Source organism: Oncorhynchus mykiss, chromosome 22, assembly GCF_057628025.1.
Source record: "Oncorhynchus mykiss isolate SJ-2025 chromosome 22, ASM5762802v1, whole genome shotgun sequence".
Lineage (NCBI taxonomy): Eukaryota > Metazoa > Chordata > Actinopteri > Salmoniformes > Salmonidae > Oncorhynchus > Oncorhynchus mykiss.
In genome coordinates this window covers 47,787,793-47,803,450 of record NC_143043.1, presented here as the reverse complement: position 1 = coordinate 47,803,450, position 15,658 = coordinate 47,787,793, and the positions used below count along the sequence as shown (strand labels likewise).

Genomic DNA, 15,658 nt, shown 5'->3' with positions numbered 1-15,658 from the left:
CTTACCAGAAAGATGCTTGTTTCTGTCGGCGCGTTGCATGAAGAAACCAGCTGGCTGTACCGACTCCAATAGCGTGTCTCGAGTGAGCCATGTTTCCGTGAAGCAAAGAACGTTACAGTCTCTGATGTCCCTCTGGAATGCTACCCTTGCACGGATTTCATCAACCTTGTTGTCAAGAGACTGGACATTGGCGAGTAGTATGCTAGGGAGCAGTGCACGATGTTCCCGTCTACGGAGCCTAACCAGAAGACAGCTCTGTCTGCCCCTTCTAAGGCGTCGTTGTTTTGGGTCACTGGCTGGGATCCGATCCATTGTCCTGGGTGGTGGGCAAAACAGAGGATCCGCTTCGGGAAAGTCGTATTCCTGGTCGTAATGTTATTGAGTTGATGTTGCTCTTATAACCAATAGTTCCTCCCGACTGTATGTTATAAAACCTAAGATTACCTGGGGTAACAATGTAAGAAATAACACAAAAAAACAAAATACTATATAGTTTCCTAGGAACGCGAAACGAGGCGGCCATCTCTGTCGGCGCCGGAAGTGTCAACGGAATGGAGCTAAGCACAGGCAAAATCCTAGAGGATAACCCGGTTTCATCTGCTTTCCACCAGAGACTGGGAGATGAATTCACCTTTCAGCAGGATAAGAACCTAAAACACAAGGCATAATCTACACTGGAGTTGCTTACCAACAACACAGTCTAATGATGTTTTGTATTATGTAATTCTGTATTATGTTTCATGTTCTGTGTGGACCCCAGGAAGAGTAGCTGCTGCTTTTGCAACAGCTAATGGGGATCCTAATAAAATGCCAAATGTTTCTGAGTGGCCAAGTTACAGTTCTTAGTTAAATATGCTTGAAAATCTGTCAGGACCTAAAAAAATGGTTGTCTAGCAATGATCAAGAACCAATTTGACAGAGCTTGAAGAATTTAAAAAGGAATAATGGGCAAATGTTGCACCATTCAGGTGTGGAAAGCTCTTAGAGACTTACCCAGAAAGACTCACAGCTGTAATCGCTGCCAAAGGTACTTCTACAAAGTATTGACTCAGGGGTGTGAATACTTATGTAAATTAGATATTTATGTATTTAACTTTCAATAATTGTGCAACATTTTCTAAAAACATGTTTTTACTTTGTCATTATAGGGTACTGTGTGTAGATTGGTAAGAAAAAGACAGATTGAATCCATTTTGAATTCAGCCTGTAACACAACAAAATGTGAAATAAGTCAAGGGGTATGAATACGCTCTGAAGGCACTGTAGCTGGTTTAGCGCTCTCGTTATCTCTTTGTGTATGTAATTAACTAGTTATTAACCAATGACAAATGCGTTCCCTTGAAATTGGTAATTCACAAATTGACATTCACATTCCAAACAAAGTTATTCAAAAGTAATTCAGGGAGCAACGAGTCATATTCAGTATGTTGGTAAGGGCACATTGGTGATTAAATTCGTACAGTCAGAGTTGCTTCCTTAGACATCGTTTGTTCTATGTTTTCCTCTGTCAGTTCACTTGAGAGCAGAGGAAGAATTTGAGCTTGCTGACAAATTTGACAATTTGTTGAGAAGTTTCTTCATTCCAGAATATCTTTTGTTACAGTAAGTCAATACAGTTTGTTTTGTGAGCTTGCAGAGAACTTCTGTGTCAGTTCACTTCCTTTACTTTCTAAATAGCCACTTTCGCTGTTTGTGAATTCCAATTCTGTATTCCAGGAATGCTTTTTCCACAGAAGGCATAGCTATGGTTTCTTAGATCCTCATGAGATGCTTTTTTTTCTGACAGGTCCCCAAAGGCAGATGTTCCGCATGACAGATTAAGAGCTTCTTTCAAAAACGAAATATATCCATTTTCAGAAATGTTGGAAAATGAGCATTTACTGTTAAAATAAATGATGAAAGAGATTGGTGTTTTTTCACAACTCAATATTAGGAAGGTGTTGCTAATGTTTGGTATACTTAGTGTTCTGTTTCAAATGTATCACTTGATTGTTTCATTTCAGAGAAACAAATAATGTATTTTTTTTTTAACGTTTTACACGGTCAAATGTAACAAATAGCATATTTTTTTTAAATAAAGAACTATACAAATGATACATTTGAAACAATATTTATAGTCTATTCACACACCTGTGCGTCAGTCTAATTAACATAAGAAAATCAAAATCAGTCAGCTATAGTTCGGCTGCATCTCAATCCACTGTATCTACCATGTCGGCCTTTCGCATCTGCGCTGGAAAGTGGCAGAGCTACGGCGCTGTTTGTCAGACCAGGACACGTCCCAAAAATCGCTCTTCTCGTGAAAACGTTTGTAGTGTCCGAACGGTTAGGCCTACTAACTAATATAACCAAATAGAAATATGTAAAGATGAGACTCTCACGAACACCATGGTGTTCTCCTCTATGACCCACATGGGGACTCATCTGAAGTTGGTACCGCCAATGTGCCAACTTCTGTCTGTAGCGTCCAAAACATTTTGGCTACAAACTATGGACACAAGTGCCATGGGACTCGTCTGAAGGTCACCAGGTACTGGTTAAAAAATGAATGAAAGTATGGAGGTAGTTTTGTGCCAACAAACAAATAAAAGGGGTAAATACAGTAACTTGCGAAAGTATTCGGCCCCCTTGAACTTTGCGACCTTTTGCCACATTTCAGGCTTCAAACATAAAGATATAAAACTGTATTTTTTTGTGAAGAATCAACAACAAGTGGGACACAATCATGAAGTGGAACGACATTTATTGGATATTTCAAACTTTTTTAACAAATCAAAAAAAAAAAAAATTGGGCGTGCAAAAAAAAAAATTGGGCGTGCAAAATTATTCAGCCCCTTTAGTTTCAGTGCAGCAAACTCTCTCCAGAAGTTCAGTGAGGATCTCTGAATGATCCAATGTTGACCTAAATGACTAATGATGATAAATACAATCCACCTGTGTGTAATCAAGTCTCCGTATAAATGCACCTGCACTGTGATAGACTCAGAGGTCTGTTAAAAGCGCAGAGAGCATCATGAAGAACAAGGAACACACCAGGCAGGTCCGAGATACTGTTGTGAAGAAGTTTAAAGCTGGATTTGGATACAAAAAGATTTCCCAAGCTTTAAACATCCCAAGGAGCACTGTGCAAGCGATAATATTGAAATGGAAGGAGTATCAGACCACTGCAAATCTACCAAAACCTGGTCGTCCTTCTAAACTTTCAGCTCATACAAGGAGAAGACTGATCAGAGATGCAGCCAAGAGGCCCATGATCACTCTGGATGAACTGCAGAGATCTACAGCTGAGGTGGGAGACTCTGTCCATAGGACAACAATCAGTCGTATATTGCACAAATCTGGCCTTTATGGAAGAGTGGCAAGAAGAAAGCCATTTCTTAAAGATATCCATAAAAAGTGTTGTTTAAAGTTTGCCAGAAGCCACCTGGGAGACACACCAAACATGTGGAAGAAGGTGCTCTGGTCAGATGAAACCAAAATTGAACTTTTTGGCAACAATGCAAAACGTTATGCTGCTTTTCTTCAGCAGGGACAGGGAAGATGGTTAAAATTGATGGGAAGATGGATGGAGCCAAATACAGGACCATTCTGGAAGAAAACCTGATGGAGTCTGCAAAAGACCTGAGACTGGGACGGAGATTTGTCTTCCAACAAGACAATGATCCAAAACATAAAGCAAAATCTACAATGGAATGGTTAAAAAATAAACATATCCAGGTGTTAGAATGGCCAAGTCAAAGTCCAGACCTGAATCCAATCGAGAATCTGTGGAAAGAACTGAAAACTGCTGTTCACAAATGCTCTCCATCCAACCTCACTGAGCTCGAGCTGTTTTGCAAGGAGGAATGGGAAAAAATGTCAGTCTCTCGATGTGCAAAACTGATAGAGACATACCCCAAGCGACTTACAGCTGTAATCGCAGCAAAAGGTGGCGCTACAAAGTATTAACTTAAGGGGGCTGAATAATTTTGCACGCCCAATTTTTCAGTTTTTGATTTGTTAAAAAAGTTTTAAATATCCAATAAATGTCGTTCCACTTCATGATTGTGTCCCACTTGTTGTTGATTCTTCACAAAAAAATACAGTTTTATATCTTTATGTTTGAAGCCTGAAATGTGGCAAAAGGTCGCAAAGTTCAAGGGGGCCGAATACTTTCGCAAGGCACTGTATGTGTCCAAAAAACAAAAATATTTCCCAAGCTTTCTTATATCGCCTACATTTAGGACAGACTCTTCAAAACCTTATAATTTAAAACCTTATAACTTTTTTTGCAATTGATGATGATGTTATTTAATGAGTCTCCATGGGCTGTAGTAGTAAAGATCAAATTAAATATTGTATCATATATTTTTTTAACATATTTTTGGGGGGATGCCTACAGGGATCCTAAAAAATTAAAATCCAATAGATAAATGATCCATGGTATGACATCTTAAAACAATTCCATATGTTTACATTTGACATTTAAGTAATTAGGCAGAGTCTCTTATGCAGAGCAACTTACAGTAAGTGCATTAACCTTAAGATAGCTAGGTGACACAACCACATATCACAGTCAAATAAACAGGATATGAACACTCCATTCTAGCTAAACAATTGATATGTAGCTTTTAGCAAAAAGAAACACATTTTTATACACATCTAAAATCAATGAATAAAAACATCTGAGAACAGTAATATTTTACACACACATGTATAAGCAATCATTTCTGATGAAAAAACACAAATGTGAAAAATTGGTGGATATAACATTTTGGAAATCAATTCTTCAAATATAGCCTCCTAATAGCAAAGTCAATATTATGTATCTATCTGTTTCGTGATATGCCAAATATATTAAAGAGGAAAACTGGTAGGGGGGGGGGAAGAATACTGAATTAATATTATTGTTATTAAGATGCATCTTTGGTAAATTGTTGTCTATTCAGTCACTGATCAGAGTCTCATCAAGTGCCAGTCTCATCAGGAAAAGAGACCTTTAGCCAGTCTCATCAGGAAAAGAGACCTTTAGCCAGTCTCATCAGGAAAAGAGGCCTTTAGCCATAGAAGCATATCATCTTTAACTGAAAGGGCACTATTCACTTAAGTACAGCAAGGTCATTTTCATCCAGTCTCCAGACTTTCCATTCTCCAACCCCAAAATACCTAGGGTCCATAGCCTAAAGTCCACTGTAAACAGCAGGGGACGCCACTGCTCAGATAAAGTACTCCTTCTTGCTCTCGTCCATGGCATCCTGCAGAGCCGGGTCACCCCGGAGCGCCGCATCCGCTGTTTCGGCAAACTCAGTGCCCTTGGCCTCGTTGGTGTGGTAGGTGCCCTTGTGCCGGTACATATAGCGAATTACTACAACCGCCAGGCACACCAACACCAGGACCACAGCAGCAATGACAGCTGCAAATAGAGATGAGAATGTTATAGCAAGGACTTTTGCCTCACAATGACAATGGCAAAATACAATGGGGATGGTTTTGACAATAGCCCACGATTCTGCACAGGTAGGACTTTGACCTTGAAGTGTCATTGATCTTTGAAATGGCAAGGTCATTGGAATGTATGTGGATCAGGAGAAGACTGCTCCTTGATTAGTTGGTAAACACCAACCCAAAAGGGATATACATCTCTAAAATACACATCAAGCTCCAACCTGCCAACAGAGTGCAGTGCAAAACAAAGTTTGTTTTGTAGTGTTCAGAGATTACAGGCCTAACCAGAGTGTACAGGCCTAACCAGAGTGTACAGGCCTAACCAGAGTGTACAGGCCTAACCAGTGTACAGGCCTAACCAGGGTGTACAGGCCTAACCAGGGTGTACAGGCCTAACCAGGGTGGACAGGCCTAACCAGAGTGTACAGGCCTAACCAGAGTGTACAGGCCTAAACAGCTGTTTCTCTGTTATTTTCAATTAAGAATTGTTCAATCAAAGTTCAACGTGATGGTTTGCCAACAGTGAATATTAGCAGTCCTCTGATAGGAGAGACAGTTTGTCCTACAGTGAACCGTTAAGTTTGAAAGAACTGCCTGAGGCAGAAAACCACAACTTGTGAAGATGTTTTGTGACTTAATTGTCTATTTTGTGGAATGCCAGTCTCTTGATAATAAAAAGGCAGTTTCAGGCTAGATTCTGATTTGAACACATTACTGGCAGAAGAAGAACAGTGTCTTTTTAAATGCATATTTCGTGGTCTGTTACAGCTGTTGGCAGACAACGGCCATATTTTGTGCCATAAAAATAACAGTAGCATTACATTTTAAATTTGGCCCGTTGGTTGACTGACTTCAAAAAATGGCTTTATATAGCTCTGTTCCGAAACATTTAGCAGACTCTGCTTGCTATCTGAAAGAAAGAGAAAAGAGATGTCTTTGTGTTGCATGCATCACCATCATTAAATTTAGGGGGATGTCTGCCTCCAGCATCAAATCTATCAGCAACATCGATGTGGATGAGGTTTGCAGAGGGAGGCAAGGCATGGAAGGCCTTTGAATGTTCTGAACATGAGAGGAGCTCTATTATAACTCACCGCCTAGTATGGCATCCAAGTATCCATCGTCCACATCGTAATCTAAGAAGGCAAAAAGAAAGGGTGTTTTCAGATCATGTGCTAATATACTTTAGGTTACATACATAAGTTACATACAGTACAGTGTGTCGTTATTTATGCCATGTATCTTGAACCGCATTCATATTTCTTTTCCCCAGACTTTCTTTTAACATGTGACTCTTTCAGGAGAGTTGTTATAGACAGCGGTCTCCCTGGTGTGTGTGCAGAGAGGTTTTTTGTATCTGTCACCAGGGGACAGACAAAACTCTCATTGGAGAAAGTGATTAAAGGTCATCATGAATTATAGCGCATGCAACATCTGCCCGCCTTGACTTGACTTTCTCTGAAGGACAGTGAAAGAGTCAGTCTGCCAGAGACGAAACTATGTCATCTATAAAAACGCAACGTGAGATCCAAAATGGAGGTCGATCCTCGCAAGCTTGAGAGAGCGCTATAGCTAAAGAAATATATATATTTTTCATTACATCCCCGAAGTGCGCAAATAAAAGGCAGCCTCATTAATGCCTAATCACCCAAAACATCTAGGTGTTCGCCCACTCATTAGATCCTCATCACGATGCAATGTTTACAATGTGGACATATTCTCAGCAAATAAAGGGGCATTACAGAACCTGTCCATTTGGGACGAAGGGAGAGAAATTAAACAACAGATCCCAGTGTGTACTGTAGTTACAGCCTAAGCGAAGCAGCAATGCATGCTGGGAAAGGGACAACTCTAAACATGACCATGGGTGTGGCTCTTTCAGAAACTAAATCACAATATTTTTCTTCAATTCAGTAAAAAAAAACGAAGAGCTTTAGGACTACGGACATTGACAAATGCTTGCCTGTTCCAGGTGGCCTCGATATGCATGTATGAATCCCAGAACCGTCATTAACTCTTGATTGGCTATTTTAGATGCAGACTCACAGACCCTCTCTGCTCCCTGGACTGCATAACATTATTCAGAATGCGAAAACTCAAAACACATAATCGAAAAATGAACCCACCACTAGCAGTTATGAAGGCTGCTACTACTGTACACTCAGACCTGTGAATGTACTGGAATAGCAGGCAGGACTTGGTTGTGGAATGCAGAGCAAGAGTAAGAAGACAATATTACTTTCACTCCAGAAACGTTTAGTCTCCTCACTGTCTTACTTCTGTAGTAATAGTTGCTGAAACAATATTTTTTTTACATAATTACACAACAGGTATAACTGATATACTTCTTACAAAATGGAGGTAGGCAATATTGCTCAATATTTCGTTACAAAACTGCACTCTTTCAACGTACCCAGAAGGACTGTAACAACTGTAATCGCTGCCAAAGGTGATTCTAACATGACTCAAGGGTGTGAATACTTACAGTACCAGTCAAACGTTTTAGAACATCTACTCATTCAAGGATTTTTCTTTATTTCTACTATTTTCTACATTGTAGAATAATAGTGAAGACATCAAAACTATGAAATAACACATATGGCATTGTGTAGTAACCAAAAAAGTGTTGAACTAATCAAAATATATTTGGGATTCTTCAAAGAAGTCCCCTTCGCCTTGATGACAGCTTTGCACATGCTTGGCATTCTCTCAACCAGATTCATGAGGTATTCACCTGGAATGCATTTCAATAAACACGTGTGCCTCGTTAAAAGTTAATTTGTGGAATTTCTTTCTTTCTTATTTTTTTGAGCCAATCAGTTGTGCTGTGGCAAGGTAAGGGTGCTATACAGAATGCAGCCCTATTTGGTAAAAGACCAAGTCCATATTATGGAAGAACAGCTCAAATAAGCAATGAGAAACGACAGTCCATCATTACTTTAAGACATGAAGGTCAGTCAATCTGGAAAATTCCAAGACCTTTGAAAGTTTCTTCAATTGCAGATGCAAAAACCATCAAGTGCTATGATGAAACTGGATCTCATGAGGACACCCACAGGAAAGGAAGACCCAGAGTTATCTCTGCTGCAGAGGATAAGTTCATTAGAGTTAACTGCACCTCAGATTGCAGCCCAAATAAATGCTTCACATTGTTCAAGTAAGAGACACATGTCAACATCAACTGTTCAGAGGAGACTGAGTGAATCAGGCCTTCATGGTCGACACCAATAATAATAAGAGACTTGCTTGGGCCAAGAAACACAAGCAATGGACATTAGACCGGTGGAAATCTGTGCTTTGGTCTGATGAGTCCAAATATGAGATTTTTGGTTCCAACCACCGTGTCTTTATCAAAGTTGCTCATCCCTGGTAACTATCCAGTGTTTCCAGATTTTTATGAAATATTACTTATAATTAATTACAATATGAGTGAAGGAGTTTTCCTTCCAAATGTGTATTTACTAAGTATGTTAAAAAGCTGCTTTTCTGTGTTGGAATGGTGTAGGCATACCCCAACAACAGAATGGTGTGGGTGTATACTGGTAATAAAAAAATAACAATATTCATGCGAGTAGGCTGCTAATTGGCCAGGTCATCCTCCTTTACTGATGAAATAGCAATCATTTTTTAAATGGTCTGTTTGAGATACAAGTTTGAGGTGGGGTTTTAAAAGTGTTTATTTCTCAAATTTGTGCTTTGGCCACACATACGGCTATAGGATGAGGCAACAACATCTTTAGTTAACAGAATATGAACTTTTAAAAGTGAGATTTTCACTGGACAGGTACTTCACGTTGCCACTAAGATGCTTGGTGAAATTCAGAGGCAGGCAGGCAGCCTCTCCTATCCTATTTTAAAAGCAAAAATATATTAACTCTCCATAGCCAATGTGAGTAAGACCTTTAAACAGGTTAATATTCGAAAGGCCGTGGGGTCAGACTGAATATCAGGATGACCAACTGGCAAGTGTAATTTTCAAACTCTCCCTGACTGTCTGTAATACCTACGTGTTTCAAGCAGACCACCATAGTCCCCGTACCTAGAAACAACTAGGTAACCTGTCTAAGTGATTATCGGCCCGTAGCACTCACATCTACAGCCATGAAATGCTTTGAAAGGCTGATCATGGCTCACATCAACACCGTCATCCCAGACACTCTGGACCTACTACAATTCGCATACCGCCTCCTCAGATGACGCAATCTCTATTGTATTCCACACTGCCCTCACCCACTTGGATAAAATTAATACATATGTAAGAATGTTGTTCATTGATTACAGCTCAAGATTCAACACCAAAGTCCCCTCCAAGCTCATCACCACGCTCAGGACCCTGGTACTAAAAACCTCCCTCTGCAATTGGATCCTGGAATTCCTGACGGGCCGCCCCCCAGGCAGTGAGGGTAGGTAACAACACATCCGCCATGCTGCCCATCAACATTGGGGCCCCTCAGGGGTGCGTGCTTAGTCCGCTCCTGTACTCCCTGTTTACCCACGACTGCGTGGCCACACATGACCATGACACCATCATCAAGTGATGGTGGTTGGACTGATCATTAGGGATTAACACTGGGATTGTCCTGGGACCACTATTCACATTTCCTGAAAATATTAAATGACAAGACCCAGGAAATTACATAGCCCGAGCCCAGGCCTAGTCCAACATTACAGAAATGAAATGAGCCTGAACACGAAAAAAAGCCACATTTCTAGAAAACAATAGGCTATAGGTATTTAAACTGGTGCCACCTCAGCTGGCAGCGGAGTGAGGAGATGAAGAAAAAGCTCAGAGAGAGGAAAACTCACTTTAGTTATGATCAACTGAATGATTAAGATATTGAATAACGGGGGGGGGGGAGACTTTACTTTCGAAGGACTCATGATTCAACCTTTGCCTCTCCTGAGCCCGTTGGGGAGTTGCAGCGATGAGACAAGATCGTAATTGAAATTGGGGTAAAATATAAAAATAAAAAAAAATATTGGAATAAATTAGGCTAATGCAATTGAAGTCATGTATAACATTTTTGATTATACTGAAACTTACTGTCATATAAAACCACTATACTAATTTAAAGTTGTGTGTGGTCACCTAGATGATCATTTCAGTACCATTTTGATTGAGACAGCGCCATCTCACTGCTTTCGGACAACTATGTGTGTGTGGCGGGGGGAGGGGGGGGGGGGGGGGGGGTTGAAAAATCAATAAATTGATAAATCAATCATTGTCAGATTTTTGTTTTCACTGATTCTCCGTTTTGATATTTGGTAACAGTTAGGCTGAGGAAATGTTAGATAAATTGAGGTGAGTGCTAATGATCATCTTTATTCTAGTTTGCTTATATATTAGCTGATCAGAACATTGTGCTAGCATGTTATACAAGTGGATTTTTCTCTTCAGCCTGTCCTACTCCCTACTAAAAGCCTGTGTCTGATAATCAATCAATGTTATTTTATTTCACTTAATCTCTTTGTATATTTGGTTAATTAACCTTTGGCTGGACAAGTGGAAGTGGTAGCTAATTTATTTGTTTGCTCATCTATCACTGATCAGAAACATTTAGCATGCTAAAATGTAGCCTGAATCAAGTGTATTTTGTATCTATTGAGTCACGTGGTAGCTTTACTGTATATAGCCTTATATAGAGCCTGGGCTATTTTCCTATTGTCCCAATCCCACTAAAACTCCAAATACTAACTCCTGTGTTGCACGACAATTCCTAACTTTGTAACATGTAATTCATACATACTATGCATGTCAAAATACCACTGTAACATGTCCACCTCCTCATATTGCTGCCCATAACATGAGAGCTTCGGTAGAGAATGTGTGATCATAAAACTGTATGAGACTAGATGTGCATATAACAGAGTTGGTCCCTGATACTTTGATATTTTTTTACTGTTTCCACTTTTCATCTTCCCGTTATCTGTATAATCATCAACTTGATTTTGCCAAGTGGGAGATATTCTGTCATTCGTTAGAGGTTATCTATCAAGCATAGCAACTTTTGTTTGACTGCCATTAGAAAGTTTGAATGAATCGGCAACGCTATCGCCTACACAGGGTGCGCTCTGTGCGTCCTGTGTGTCGAGATAGCCTAGGCCTACAGCTGAAAATGTGCTGAATTAATTGAGTAACATGATAACGCTCGGAATGAATGGCTTGTTTCGCAATTCACAACATTGTCATTGGCGATCAAATGTACTCTTATTACTAAATATTACTTTCACTTTATCAATCTTTACATAGTGGCGCAGCCAGCAATGTGGTGCAGCGACAATCTTATTTGGGAAGAAGCCTGGCATAGTGCCCATATCTTGGTTTTAAACGCTTTAAATGACTCTGTGCACACACACTGGAGTCTAACCACATGCCTACACATACATAACATGCACACACATGCATAATGACGCCACACACACACTTTCACACTCACCACGTGCGCTGATGCTACTGCTCCAATGTGGAAGACACATTTCAGTTGATTGTATTCAGTTGTACAGTGTATTCGGAAATTATTAAGACCTCTTGACTTTTTCCACATTTTGTTACATTACAGTCTTATTCTAAAATTGATTAAATACATGTTTTTCAATCCACATACAATACGCCATAATGATTTACTCCCTGTATATAGCCATATTATTAACCGGTACTTCCTGTATATAGCCATGTTATTACCTATTACTTCCTGTATATAGCCATGTTATTACCTGGTACTTCCTGCATATAGCCATGGTATTACCTGGCACTCCCAGTGTATGTCCATGTTATTACCTGGTACTCCCTGCATATAGCCATGTTATTACCTGGCACTCCCAGTGTATGTCCATGTTATTACCTGGTACTCCCTGCATATAGCCATGTTATTACCTGGTACTCCCTGCATATAGCCATGTTATTACCTGGTACTCCCTGCATATAGCCATGTTATTACCTGGCACTCCCAGTGTATGTCCATGTTATTACCTGGTACTCCCTGCATATAGCCATGTTATTACCTGGTACTTTCCGTATATAGCAATTGTATTACCTGTTAATCCCTGTATATAGCCATGTTATTACCTGGTACTCCCTGCATATAGCCATGTTATTACCTGGTACTTTCCGTATATGTAGCCATGTTATTACCTGGTACTCCCTGCATATAGCCATGTTATTACCTGGTACTTTCCGTATATGTAGCCATGTAATTACCTGGTACTCCCTGCATATAGCCATGTTATTACCTGGTACTTTCCGTATATGTAGCCATGTTATTACCTGGTACTCCCTGTATATAGCCATGTTATTACCTGGTACTTTCCGTATATAGCAATTGTATTACCTGTTAATTCCTGTATATAGCCATGTTATTACCTGGTACTCCCTGCATATAGCCATGTTATTACCTGGTACTCCCTGTATATAGCCATGTTATTACCTGGTACTTTCCGTATATGTAGCCATGTAATTACCTGGTACTCCCTGTATATAGCCATGTTATTACCTGGTACTTTCCGTATATGTAGCCATGTAATTACCTGGTACTCCCTGTATATAGCCATGTTATTACCTGGTACGTTCCGTATATGTAGCCATGTAATTACCTGGTACTCCCTGTATATAGCCATGTTATTACCTGGTACGCCCTGTATATAGCCATGTTATTACCTGCTACTCCCTGTATATAACCATGTTATTACCTGGTACTTCCTGTTTATAGCCATGTTATTACCTGGTACTTCCTGTATATAGCCATGTTGTTTTTGACTCATAATTGTTATTTGTTATTCACTGTGTATTTCACTATTTCTATCTTTAACTCTGCCTTGTTGGTACTGGACCCGTGAGCATGTCACTGTTAGTCTACACCTGTTGTTTACCAAGCATGTGACAAATTACATTTGACTTTATTTCATTTGTAGATCTGGGAGCCGAGGAGAGAGTTCAAATCCCTGATAAATTTGCCAAATTTGCCCGGAGTTGTCTCCTCATTAGCCTCAGATCCAAGATCCGCTCGCCGCCGCAACATGGAGAGCGGCACCGCCTGATGGGGACAGCTGAGCCACACCCAAGGGCAGATTTCTCTTCCCATCACCATTACCCAAAGGGGCTGACAGGCAGGCCAAGGCATGTTGGAGGGTGTTGGAGGGTGGTGGTGGGTATCGGGTGCCACAGAGCATGAGAGCACCATCATTCATCCCCTCCTCCTTCTTTCACTTCTTTCACACATTTCGCCAACACATCCGCAGAAGACCTTGCCCTGGGAGCGAGATACACTGCTTTCATCGCATTCCCAGAAGTGGCGTTAATCTTGCCGAAAGCCGACTGTGAAGCAGGGCTGGTAAGTGTCTCCCTGTAGGAAGGAAGAGGGAACTGGAAGCCAAATTAATTCCACCCTGCAGGTCTATGGCTGACACCGGGCTGATATGGTATTCCCAGGAAATAAATAAAGCCTGGCTGCAATCTAGCTCCAGTGGCTCTTGGTCCCTAAATGGTGGTCCAATTTCAAGTTTCAAGTTTTCAAGTTTTATTCTTCACATGCGCAAGTACAGTGAAATGCTTAACTTGCAAGCCCTTCCCAATAGCGCCGTCTACAAACAACAACAAGAAAAATTAGGAAAAAAAAGATTGTAAGCTGTATACAGGGCCAGACCCAGTACCAATTTAGTGGCCATTGTAAAGAAAAGTAAATCATATTAATTTAAATGTTAGATACTGTGAGAAGCAAGATGGAAGCCTATCACACTGCATGGATCAATCTTCATGAAAATTATATTGCGTACTGCAGTTGGTTCTCTAATGTAGTTTCTAGTATGGGAGTATGGCAGTGGGACAGTCCATTTCCTGGTTCCCTCTCTGGGGCAGCTGGCACAGGGCATGTCATTAATATACTATTGTATATTATTGTGATAAGTCTTGAGAGGTAACCATGACAATAACAACACTCTTGGTTTTCTGGCAGCAGTCAATGAGGCCATCAGTGCTGTGGCAACACAATAATGTTTAGAAATCAAATCAACAGTCGTCACGTTGTTGGTAAGTTGTACTTGTTGGGTGAGTTGAGATGTTCATTTTGTTAGTTTATTGGCCCCAATAAAGTGGCAGAAGGAGTTTGGGAATAATCTTCATCTCAGTCTGAGAAGTAGGGCCTATCAAACAACATGAGTTTGGGAGACTAACATCAGAAGCGTTAAACATGCAGGCGATAGATATGAATTCTGCTAAAACTGCAAGGGGAATGGAAATATAAAAAATAAAAACTCTTCAGTACTTATTTCGAATTTCAAGGATAGACAGACAGAGGTCAAAGACAGATTTCATAGTTTCACCGTGTCTCGGTGGGTTAAAAATAAATCATTGAAAGTGCGTTTCTTTCTACCGTATTTCCCACCTGTTGTTGTCTGGTGGATGTGACGGACTCCTGATTTCCTTCAGCAAACAGCCGTGGGCCGCTGCCTGTGCCTAACTTAGGTTGAAAACATCCACTAAATGCTGGGCTAAACACCACTCTCTCTCTCTCTCCCCATCTCTCTCGGCTCTTCCTCTTTGGGTGACGTTCCACAGAGATGGAAGCTCGTCTTGTATTATTTAAGACACGGAGGGCAGCTGTCTAAAAATAAAAATACTAAGTGTTCTTTAAAATGAAATGCACACCTTTGGAGGTGTGGAGCAGGTTGAGAGGCTTTACCTTCGTTAAACATAATCGCATTGCAGTTCCTCTGGTGCTAAGAGTTATTTCTTTATGTATTTCTTTATTTATTTTACTGTGTACTTCATTTTCAGAATATGTAAATACTGCATGTCGAGAAAGCCTACTGCATGTTCAATATACAGCATTTGTGCTTGTGGATGTGCTAAGCACCAACCATTATTAACACCGCAATTCTTAGTTATATGTTACACAAGTAACCATGAACAATGATAACCACTCACACCAAATACTCCTCTGGTATTGAGACTGCAAGTCTTCCATAAAAACAATGAACTTCCTCCCAGCGTCAGGGTTGCAGAAAGCATTAAGATAATGCTCCTGAGGAAAACGTTCAATGTTAAAATTTGCCTGCCAAAGGAAAATCATCAGCGCAGATGAGTTTTAATGTGCAAAGTTCGCATCGTCTCTCCCCCTCAGACTCATTTCCTGGGCTCCAAAACATATTTGACTTTTGAAAAACTTGAATCTATAATTAATGTACATGTGATCTGAACCCTGCATCTCCTGCACACTGCTCATTAATTTCCCTTGTTACA

The 15,658-nt window shown here is 40.3% G+C and overlaps 1 protein-coding gene and 1 long non-coding RNA gene across 4 annotated transcripts in view; one reads left to right on the top strand and one right to left on the bottom strand.

Annotated features, from left to right (window-relative positions):
* The window catches only part of LOC149972874 (uncharacterized), a 390,242-nt gene that overhangs the window by 203,758 nt on the left and 170,826 nt on the right, over window positions 1-15,658 (top strand). The window lies entirely within an intron of this gene.
* The window catches only part of LOC110501894 (glycophorin-C), a 40,391-nt gene continuing 29,068 nt past the window's right edge, over window positions 4,336-15,658 (bottom strand). For both annotated transcript variants that reach the window (XM_021579751.3, XM_021579752.3), the window contains exons 3-4: window positions 6,519-6,560; window positions 4,336-5,392 (exon numbers count right to left, since the gene is read on the bottom strand). In XM_021579751.3, coding sequence (XP_021435426.1) covers window positions 5,196-5,392; window positions 6,519-6,560 — 239 coding nt within the window. In that variant the 3' untranslated portion in view covers window positions 4,336-5,195. The remainder of the gene's footprint in view (window positions 5,393-6,518; window positions 6,561-15,658) is intronic.